General features: G+C 62.6%; 1 protein-coding gene across 1 annotated transcript; it reads left to right on the top strand.

Moving 5' to 3' along the window:
- The first annotated feature begins 2,599 nt into the window (after positions 1-2,599).
- HS3ST6 (heparan sulfate-glucosamine 3-sulfotransferase 6) lies at positions 2,600-9,690 on the top strand. The gene is made up of 2 exons (XM_014793407.2): positions 2,600-3,017; positions 8,312-9,690. Exons 1-2 carry the CDS (start codon positions 2,605-2,607, stop codon positions 8,925-8,927), a joined length of 1,029 nt encoding a protein of 342 aa, XP_014648893.2. The 5' UTR covers positions 2,600-2,604; the 3' UTR covers positions 8,928-9,690.
- The last annotated feature ends 1,512 nt before the right edge of the window (positions 9,691-11,202 follow it).

Here is an 11,202-nt window from a genome sequence, read left to right as displayed (position 1 = left end):
TCTACAGAGACAGAAAGTAGATAGCAGGGCCAGGGGCTGTGGGAGGGGGGATGGGAGTGACTGCTAACAGGTGCAGATCTCTTCTGGGGGGATAAACGCGTTCTAAAGTGCATTGTGGTGATGGTTGCACAACATGGTGACTATACTGAAAAGCACTGGATTCTACATGCCAAGTGGCTGAATTGTGTGGTAGGGGAATTATATCTCAATGAAGCTGTTACTTCAGAGTCGGGACCCAGTTCTCCATCTTACAAAGAAGGAACCGGAAGCTCTGGGGTGGCAGGAGCCTGAGGCCACGTGCTAGAGGACAGTGGGGCTGGACAAGCCTCAGGCCAGCCTAGGAGGGCCCACTCCTCCCACCCTGGGGATGGGCCCCTGGCTGTACCCCAGTTCTTCTCCCCGACCCCGCCCTCTGCCTTGTGCTCTCTGCTGCTGAGCCTCTCCCCACACTGCTGACAGGGATGCTGCCTTCCTGCTCCTCACCTGAACATCACCTCCTCCAGAAAGCCTTCCTTGACCTCTCCCCCATTCACATCCTTCCACCAGCCAGCTGTTACTGAGTACCAATTGGGTGCCGGGCTCTCTTAGGTGCTGGAGACACACTGGGGAACAAACGTACCAAGGCTGCCATCCTGGGTGTCCCTGGATTTGCATCCAGCCCTCAGCTGACAGCCAGATGGTGGGTGGAGGGAGAGAATCAGCTGCCAAAGTCTCCAAGCCAACTCTTGTCCCTGGACCTCACTCCCTGCCCCCAGTGCGTCAGGTGGCATGCTGTTCTTGGTAGATTCCTCCTGAAGAGGCCTCAAGTAGGTAGGGGTGTGTGTGTATGTGTGTGTGTGAGGGGGGCGGGACTAAGGAAAAGGCATTCCCAGGAGGGAACAGCATGAGCAAAGGCTAGGAGGTGGGAAGGACTATGCCTGTGCTGGGGCAGGGAGATGGAGGGGCCACCACGGTTTGATGCTGCAATTTGGAGTCCTGAGTGGTGGCTGCTGGGACCGTGGGTGGGTGCTGCAGGTGGAGTGGGAGCCTCCCCAGGATAGCTCTGAGAACCAGCCCGTCTGGAACAAATCCCATTTTAAGCTGGACCAGAAGAAGAACTTCCTGTGACCCTGCATGTGACAGCATGCGCCCAAGACGGTACTGTGCCAACAACCTGCCCATGGGGCTCCTGGCTGAGTCTTGCCCTGACAAGCAAGTGCAGGTCTGGAGTCTGGGACCTGGGCTGGGGCCCCAGTCAGTGGTCTTCAGCCCACTGGCTCTGCAGAGCCCCCTCCCGCCAGGGCTGCCTCTGGGTAGGAGCCCTGGAAATGTCTGTCGATCATAGAAGCCCCTGCCCCTTGGAGCCGCCCCAGGCTGCTGGGACTTGTCCAGATGCCCTTAGGGCCAGGAACAGCTCATTCATTACCCAGGAGAACCCAGGGCAGTGGCCTCTGGAGGTTGGCTGGAGAGCAGCTAGCCTCTTCAGGGAGCCAGTGCCGACCTGGCACCAACTGTGCAGCCAGGAAAGCCAGGGCAGAGATGGAGAGAGGACACGGGTCGATTCTGTCTTTACCCGGGACTGTTGCTCACCCTCTTGGAGCCCAGCTCTTCTCCCTGCCTTCCTTGTGCTGTGCTGGGGATTCAGTGAAACGGGGGGTGGGGGTGGTGGGGGGTGGGGGGGGTGGTGCTGGTGGTGGTGCATAAAGCTCCCACAGAGTGTCCAGCGCCCAGCAGGTCCCGTAACTGTGAGCGGTCCCTGAATCTCACCGCCCCTCAGAGGGAGCTCCTAGGACAGGACCTGGGCTCCTTCTAGTTTCCCCAGCACAGGTCTCTGGAATCCTTCACCTCTCTAATAGGAGCCACTTTGGCAGCGCCAGAGATCGGTTGCTGACATCCCAGGGGAACACCAGGTGGACAAGGCTGCACGGACAGACGGTGTGACACGGTAGAAAGGGTCAGGAAACTGAGGTCCGAATTTCACTGGGCCCTTGGGAAAGACCCCTGTCCTCTCTGAGCCTGTCACCCCACTCCTGGCGAGCGCTCTCCAGCCGCCAGGGCTGCGACCGTGATGAATGGCAAGCCGACTGTCAGCAAGGCACGCCCCGTCCCCGCCGCAGACTTCCCTCCACGTTCCCGGGGACCCCTCTGCGCACGAGTCTACGCGCCTCCTTGGCCCACTTGCTCCGTCCGCGCACCTGCCAAGGCGCCTTCGTCCGGGAGGGGCGGGGATCGGCCTTCTAAGAGCGGGTCTTGGGGCGGGCGGCGCAGCCCCGTCACAGCCTTGCGTCCCGACCCGCCGCCGCAGCTTCCCGGCGCGCAAAAGTGAAGACGGCGGAGCCGAGCGGGTTGGAGCCCAGAGTCTCGGAGCGGGCTCGTCAGGGAAGTTGCTGATGCTCAGAGTCGCGCCACGGCGTCCGTGGGTGCCGGCATGTCGCAGGCGGGGCAACGGTCTAGGCTGGGCGGGGCATCCCGGCCCCGCCCCCAGGCCCTCCCCGCGTCCGTTCCGGGGCGGCAAGCCTGCCCCGCGCCGAGCAGAAGCCCGGCGCCGGCTGACTGAGCGCTGCGCGGGCGGGATGTGCGCCCTCCTGCAGACCCCGCTCCCGGGCCTGGGCGCGGTGCGGCCCCATGGCAGGTAGCAGCGGCCTGGGCGGCGGGGCCAAGTGCCGCCAAGGTGCGGGGGCCGGGCCGGAGGCCGCGCTGCGGGCGTCCCGTGCGCGGCTTCTGCTCGTCGCGCTGGTGCTCGGCGCCTACTGCCTCTGCGTCCTCCCCGGCCGCTGCCCGCCGGCCGCCCGCGCCCCTGCGCCGGCTCCCGCGCCCGCCGAGCCTCCCCGCGCCGCCCGCAGCCCGGGGGCGCCGGGCCTGCCGGTGGCCAGTGGCCCGGGCCGCCGGCGCTTCCCGCAGGCGCTCATCGTGGGCGTGAAGAAGGGCGGCACGCGCGCCCTGCTGGAGTTCCTGCGGCTTCACCCCGACGTCCGCGCGCTCGGCTCCGAGCCCCACTTCTTCGACAGGTGCTACGAGCGCGGTCTCGCCTGGTACCGGTGAGCGCCCGGGCCCGTCCGCCCCATCGGCTTCCGTGCGCGCTCTGGCGGATGTCTCCCAGGAGAGCTTGGTGCGCCCCTGGGGTATCACTGGAGACGCGGCGGGGCGAGGTCTTTGGGTATCCGGGCTGAGACCAGCCTGGGTGGGGGCTGAGGCTTGACTCCGAGGACGCAGCCCCCCTGCAGAGGGTTTTGCGGAAAGGAGGCGGGGTCACTGGCTGAGGGCTCCCAGAAACTTTGAAAACTTCAGGGAAAGCTCTGGTTTGGGGCTGCTGAGGGGTCTCAGCAAGCTGGAGGGGAGGGGGTGCGATCGCAGCTGAGAAGTGGTTTCAAGCCGGTGGGATTTGAGGAGCGTTAGAAATGCTTCCTGCTCAGTCTCCCTACTCCGCTGGATCACTCGGGTCCAGCACGTCTGACCTCTGACCAGTTACCCTGCAGGGAGCCTCCAGGTTCCCTGCAGCCTCCTAGAAAGTGTCTGCTCCTCCCCACCCAACCCGACCCCTGATCCCGGGAAGAGGAATCCTTGGTGGTCCTAGGGGTCTGGAGAGAGTCTGGGTTCTAGAAAGGAGGAAGGTGCCTTTGAGTCAGTGCCCAGGGGTGGGAATTGGTACCCCAGTCTCATGTCATGGGGCTCTGTAGCTGTCCTGCCCCAACCTGGGATGGCCTTGGGGTCTGTGGTGGAATGTGGGGGAGCACCCAGCTCCAGCTGCAGCAGCCTGTTCTGGCGTCTGGTCATACCCTAGCCCCTCCCTGCTGAGGTGAGCACCGAAGGCCCCAGTGCCCCGCCTGCTGTGCACAAGCCCTCCACCGTGCCCTGTCCATTCCTGCGGGAAAAGGAGGGCTTACGGTGGAGAGTGAGTCACCCCACTCCTCACAGCTCTTGCCTCATCCCCAAGGTTGGGCTGAGCCCCTACAGGGCAGAGAGGACCCTGCCCACGATCACCAGGTGAATTAGTGGGGGTGGGGGGTGGCAGGACCCAGACCCTTGACCTCCAGGTGCTCCACTTTCTCTGTTCCCAGATTCCTCTCCACCCCCACACTCACGCGTTAGCTTTGCCTTTTGCATTAAAACCACTCCCCGGTTTGGAGGGGTCCCAGTGAGAACAGGGGGTCCTGGCTCCTGAGCTCTGAAGAATTGCTGCTGTCAGGGGTCCTAGGGAAATTGGGTGATGATGGGGGGGGTGAGTCCATCCTTGGACCCAACTGGTTGGATCCTGGCATCCTCAGAGCTCAGGGAGAGACCACTACCCCATTCTGACACTGCCACAGCATGCGAAAGCATCCCCAGTCCCTTGCTGCTGTGCAAAGGGGGAGGAGGAAGAGGAGACGGGGGAGGAGGAGGGGGAAGAGGGGAAGGAGGGGCAGTGGGGTGGAGGACACATTGTTAACTACAGTGCAAACTTCAAAACCCGCTGCTGACTCCAGGGCTTTGACTACAAGGAGCTGGGGGAGGCATGAGCTGGGCTAAAGAGGGCCTGCAGGGGAGGCTAGAACCCTAAAAGGGTTCTGAAAGAGTCGGGGACCCTGAGGCCCCATCTAGCCCTCCCTGGGCACATGCTCACACTCTGGGGGGCTGGTCTGGGGAGGATGAGGGGACTGAGAGGCAGGAGGGCTGGACCCAGACTGGGAGTCAGATGCTCAGCTCTGGGGAGGGGTTCTTGGCACACTGTGGAGACAGGAGTGGGGGGAATTCAGGAGCGTGCTTAACTCTGGTAGAAAAGAGATTTTCTCCTTCCACATTTTTAAAGCCACCTCCCCTGGGAGAAGGGGTGGATACAGAAGGTGCAGATCCCAGTGGCCTCTATCCCATTAATCCAGAGCTGACCCCTCCAGGCTGTTGCAGAGTGAGCGGGAGGGGTGCTGGCTGAGCTGGAGTGCATGTGTCCAAGTGCCCTTGAAGGGACCACAGCATGTGCTGACATGCAGTCATGGGCTGGATGTGCTCATAGGTGCCCTGTGCCTCTGGACTTGTCTGTCCTTCCAGCCAGCTATGAGTGTGCAGTGAACTTCTGAAAATGCCCACCCCTGCCTCAGTTTCCCCTGCTGCAAAGAGGGTGCCCAGCCTCCGGCAAGGTCTGGCGGCATTGTCTGCTCTCCGACCCCGGGCTGGGCCTCCAGCGAGTGCAGAGCCCTCTTCTGGGTGGGGGTTGGGGTGGTGAGTAGAGGAGGAGAGGCCAGTGCCCCTGGTTGTTTCTGGGATACCCGTTCCCACTGGGCTGTGGTGGACCTCATTCCAGGCAGTGCCTCTGGCCCTTCCCGTGGCCTCGGCAGGTAGGTCCTGGGCTGTTCAAGGTTGACCTTGGCCATACTGTTCTCGCTTCCCCAGGCCTCAGTTAGCTCATCTCTCAGGCTCTTGTGAGTCCTCCGTCCTGGGGACTGTGACCCCCAAGTGCCCCACACTCAAAACGCATTTGTTCACCTAGTCACTCACTGAGCACCTCCTGTTTGGCAGGTGCTGGAGTACACAGACAAACACCCCAAAGTCTCATGTCCCGAGGGGGTGCCCCGTCTAGGGACAGGTGGAGACTATACTTGACCGTAGTATTTTGGAAAACCGAAAGGAGACGGGAGGGATGCAGGTGGGAGAAGCCCCTGGCTCCTGGGGCAGGAGTGGTGAAGGTAGGGAGTGGGGGCGTGAGTATGTGGTGGGGGGGACCTGGGCTTCTGTGGGACTTTTCTCCCCGTGCTAACCCCAGGAGAGGCTCACGAAGTGACTCGATGCCCCCACCCCTACCCCCAGCACTGTATGTTTCCACCCAGGAACTGGTTTCTGCTGGGTCCCAGGCCTGGCTGGGTGGGGCCCAGGCGAGTTGTGGGACACGGAGCGGGGCTGAGTGGAGGAGGGAGAGTCGGCTAGGGCTGGATGGAAGCCGCAGGGAAATGCAGACCAGATGAGCAGGGAGGGAGGGTCCGCGGCACAGCCTGTCAGATGTTTGCTGCGTGGGGGTCAGAGTCCTGTTCCTCTCATTCTCTCCCCAGGCTCTCCCACGCCCAAAAGCCCCCTCCTCACCCTCCTCCAGGCCCAGCCGAACCGGCTTCTGAGGCCTGGGGAGGGTAAGTAATTGATTCCAAAGAGTTCAGATCTCAAAGCGGAGGTGTGGCGAGCATGGGCCTCGAGAGTGCATCCCCCTCCCCAGTCCCCTCCCCTTCCGTGGTGGGTCGGAGGCACCTCCCCCCTGCTCCCCTGCCTTCCTTGGAGAGAAAGCAGCCTGGGTGCTAACTCCCTTTGCCCCTTGTCTGTTTCCCTGCAGCCCTCTCCCCCCAGGCCGGAGTGAAGGGGTGTGGACACTCAGAACCAGTGGTGCCCGGTCTGTGCTCCTGGGGTCACCTGGTGCTGGGGGAAGAAAGGGATGGAAAGGGGTGTCAAAGATGGAGAGGAGGGGTGGCGGAGCAATCAGGGCTGGTTTCTTCCCCAAGGAGGGTGATGAAGGGGGGGCTCTGACTTCTGAAGAGGCCTGCCTCCGGCTCCTCTTGGTGGGTCTCAGCAGCGAGAGCCAGTGTGGGGAGACACCCCTTCTTACGACTTCCCTCACCTGAAAACGGTGGGGGGGTCCCCTGAGCTGGCCACCCCAGGCTGCAGCCCTGGGCCTCAGCCCTTGGTGTTGTCGCCACCCAAGGTCTCTTTGAACTCATCCCCGGGGAGGGCTGGGTGCCGTTCCCACCTGGATTCCCAGCTGCACGAGGCATGGCGTTGGGTGCAGGGGCTCTGGGAGCAGAATTCAAGCCGACACCCCCCCTTCCAGCAGCTGCAGCCCAGAGAGGGAAGGCTGTGGGCCAACGTCTGCCCCAGCACTTCCTGCTCCCTCTCTGAGCCTCAGTGTGCCTGCCTATCCAATGGGACAGTGAATGGAGTGGGGGGAGTTCCAGCTCGCTCTGTCTTCCCCAATGCTGGGGGAAGCAGAATTGTCCCCCATGACTTCTGTAAACCAGCTCTGCCCAGGGCCTTGTTCTGAGGGCTGGGGGAAGCTCCCATAGCCAGCAGACCAAGTAGCCCACCCGACTCCCTAGAGCCCCACGTGGTGTCGGGGGAGCCACTCGCATGCCTGGGACTCACATATGCACATCCTCCTGTCCCGCCACCAGCACCCTCCAAGCCAGGCACCCCAACTTGTGGATCTGTCCACGCAGCCTGAGTTTCGTTGGGGGTCTTAGCAGGAAGAGGAGCCTGGGGCCCTGCCTCCCAGGAACTTGAGTCTGGGGGTCACTTGGGCTGGATGAAACCTGAACTCTGGCCTGTGTGTCACCCTCCTGGCGGGCCCAGTCTGAGGGGCTGTTTGCGGAGGCGGGGCAGCTCCCTCAGAGGATGGGAGGCAAGGCTGGCTGGGCAGAGACCTCTCCTCCCTATCACAGGTCCCAACAGCCTCTGCCTCTATTGACCTAGTTCCCAGTCCTCCCTAGGAGCTGTTTGCTCAGCTGGCCCGCCGCACCCTGCCCCACCTCACCCTGCACTACCTGGCTGGCAGGTGCGGTCTTAGGATATGGCGCAGGGTACCTGGCCTGCCCAGGCGGGGTGCTCCAGATGGGCTTCCCAGGTTTGGGGCGGTCAGGGAACTGTCACCAGCTGACTTCCCCAGAACCTTGAGATGGGGACAGTGCAGCCCCCCGGTCAGAAGGAGGACTCATCAGAAATGCTGCAGCTGCAGCCTTGCCCCCTGGGGTCTGAGCTGGGCCTGGGAGGCCCTGGGTGGCTGGGGTCCTGGGCTGGGGTCTTCAGGTAATGTGCTGGGCTGTGCTGGTGGCTTTCAGCATTCTGATCAGGCTCAGGCCTATGAGAATTAACAGGGCTGTAATCAAAGGCAGGGAGAGGCTATGCAGGGGAGGGAGAGGAAGGTTGCTGCCCTTTGTTGGGGACACTTGTCAATAATTAATGGCCTAGTTTAGGGGACGCCATCAGCCACTTAGTGAAAGCATGACCTGGGGTAATTACAGTGTGGGGGTCTGCGGGGTGGGGAAGGCGGGCGAGCCCTGTGGGTGGCAAGTCCAGGCCTCCGGCCTCATGGGTGCTTGTTCTGCGGTGAGGGGTGCAGCAGTGTCAGGGGTGGGGTGCAGTGCAGCTCTGCAAGGAGGGGCGAGGGGCAGCCTGGCAGGATGGGCCCCCGCAGTGGCCTGTGCTGGGCTGGTGCCCTCACAGCCCACATCCCAGGCTGCCCACCCAAGCCAAGCCCACCTGCAGATTGGGGCTTCCCCGGAGGAGGGGATGTTAGTTGCCAGTCTGTGGGGGCCAGGCTAGAGTGAAAGGCTCGAGGGGGGCCGGCACCTGCTCACGGCCACCTCCCCTGCCACCGTTCACGCAGGAACCTGATGCCGCGCACCCTGGACGGGCAGATTACCATGGAGAAGACCCCCAGCTACTTCGTGACCCGGGAGGCCCCTCGCCGCATCCACGGCATGTCCCCGGACACGAAGCTGATCGTGGTGGTGCGGAACCCTGTGACTCGGGCCATCTCCGACTACGCCCAGACGCTTTCCAAGACCCCGGGCCTACCCAGCTTCCGTGCCCTGGCCTTTCGCCAGGGCCTGGGCCCGGTGGACACGGCCTGGAGTGCTGTGCGCATTGGCCTCTATGCCCAGCACCTGGACAACTGGCTGCGCTACTTCCCCCTGTCCCGCTTCCTGTTTGTCAGCGGGGAGCGCCTGGTCAGCGACCCGGCTGGAGAGGTGGGCCGCGTGCAGGACTTCCTGGGCCTCAAGCGGGTCGTTACAGACAAGCACTTCTACTTCAATGCCACCAAGGGCTTCCCCTGCCTCAAGAAGGCCCAGGGGAGCCGCAGCCCCCGCTGCCTGGGCAGGTCCAAGGGCCGGCCCCACCCCCACGTGCCCGAGGCCGTGGTCCAGCGCCTGCGGGACTTCTACCGGCCCTTCAACCGCAAGTTCTACCAGATGACCGGCCAGGACTTCGGCTGGGACTGACGGGGCCAGGCCAGCCCACCTCCTGCCTGGGGAACGCTCGGTGACCTTAATTTATGCCTGCGGCCCGGCCAGAGCAGGCTGCGTACACGTGTTGGGTAGAGAGAAATATTTAAGAAGTAAAGTTTGGATCTGTGTTCTTCCACAGGACCTTGAGCCTGGAGAGTGAGGGCTGGAGGTACCACTGCCCAGGGAAATGATAATCATACCAGCTAACTCTGCTGGGCACTGTCCATGTGCCAGGAGTGGTCCAAAACCCGATCCTCATACATCCCTCGAGGTGTGCAGTGAGCCTGGCCACATGTCATAGATGAGCAACTGAGGCTCAGAGAGGTTCAGGGCCTGTCCAGTGACACACAGCTTAGCCCTGGGAACTCTGAAGGCCATCCTCAGGCTCTCTTCTCAGCCCTGGGATGCTGAGCTGGGCTGTCCCCATGTTCCGGATGAGGAAACTGAGGCCCCAGGTTGCCCACCTCAGTGTTGAGGCAGGATTAAAGCTGAGTCTGTTCAACTCTTCTGGCTGTACCCATGACCTTAGCTAATTCTCTGTCCTAGCGCCCAGTGGACTCTCCCTCCTGGAAACCTGGTGGAATTGCGGGACAGTGAGTGTGAGGTGACTGGTATGTGCAGGGGGTGGTGCCTCTAACAGCCTCCACGCAGCTGCCTGCACAGCCCTGCACCACCTACCCAGGCACTTCCCACCACAGGCCTCACCCAACAGGTAATGCCCTGGCCAGGGCTCCACCTGCCAGGCCCCACCCACCCACAGGGCACGCCTACTCAATGCCCTCCTCTCCCCCCCATGGCCCCAGGCCCTTGATGCCCCAGTTCTGCTGTGTTTTTCCGGCTCCCTCCCCTGGGGATGGGCAGGAATGAATGCCCATCTGCAGCCCAGCTGCCTGCTCAGCTCCTAACTCAGGCCCTGGTTCTCTGTCCACCCCTCTCCCCCAGGGAATGTGGGGCCCCCTCAGTAATGACTGTCACTTGCTCCTGGCCACAGTGCTGTCTGCCAGGTGCCCACCAGCTGCCCTGGACAATGACCTCCAGGGCCCCTTAGGCCCAGGCCTGGTGTGCCCTGGCTGCCCTGGCCCTTGAAGGACCTGGCCACAGCCTCTGCACCCTAGGCCTTGGGTCCATGTCAGATCCTTGGCCCTGATGTGGCCTGTCCACCCCTGGGCAGCTTGGAGCTGCTCCCTGTCCTCGGCCCCTGGGAGGATTCTCAGGGAAGTGGCCACTTGTCAGTCACTGCCCCCCTCTCTGGCTGACTGTGAGCCGGTGGCCCCACCATTCACCGTGGCCACTTTCTTTGTCACATGACCCCACCAGTGGTGTGGATATGGGGTCAGCTGATGTCGGTGTGTGAGAAGAGGCTCAGCAGGAGGTGGGGAGGGAGACGGGGGCGTCTGTCTCCAGCAGCCGGGAGACCTGCCTCTTGCTCCTGCTGGTTCCGAGCCCAGAGGACACTCCCGTCTGGTGCTGCCCTGAGGGGCCAGCACTGCCATCCAGGCCAGGCCAGGGGCAGGGCTGGGAGCTGGTCCTGAGCGACCTTGGTGGAAACATGCGGCAGATGTGGTTGAGATGTACATTGAGGCTCCTCCCCAACTCGGCCCTCTGTGGTGGGCGGAGGGGAGGGCCGGCCCGGTTTACAGTGACGATGGCGATGGCGAGGAAGGGACGCACTCCTCTTTGGAATCCCTGCTGGGGGGCGAGCACAGGGCTTGGCAGCTCTGTCCCCATTCTCTGTGTGGGGGCCTCCCTTAGGGATGGCAGGGCAGCCCCACTGGGTGGCAGGGGCAGGAGGAAGGCAGGACAGACCCTGACCCCTGGCCTAGTTCCCAGCCTGGGCCATGCATGTTTCTTCTCCCTGGACACACCCTTGTCCAAACATCCACCGTCTCTGCCTAGATGGTTTCAGGGCGTCTCTTTTGTCCTGCAGTGAGCTCTCCGCGTGCACACAAGCACGGCAGCAGAGCAGTGTCTTCGGAGTAAGCCAGATCTCATTATTTTAGAACACTCCAATCTTCTCCCCCCATCCCATTGCTTCTAGAATTAAGACCAGATACCTGACCACAGCTGTTAAGGCCCTCTGAGGCGTGCCCCTGCGCCCCAACCTGCACGCTCCTCTCACCCCTAGCTTCTGCCCCGTGAGCTCCTTCCACCTACCATGATCTTACCGACCTCCTAGCCTTTGAACATGCTGTTCCCACTGCTTGGAATGCCTTTCCCTGCAGAAGGTACAGACTGAGAGGGAGGCAGCCTTAGGATGAGGCAGCTGTGC

Source organism: Ceratotherium simum, chromosome 26 (assembly GCF_057802395.1).
Source record: "Ceratotherium simum simum isolate JZ-2026a chromosome 26, ASM5780239v1, whole genome shotgun sequence".
Taxonomy (NCBI): domain Eukaryota; kingdom Metazoa; phylum Chordata; class Mammalia; order Perissodactyla; family Rhinocerotidae; genus Ceratotherium; species Ceratotherium simum.
This window is presented reverse-complemented; position numbering and strand designations above follow the sequence as displayed.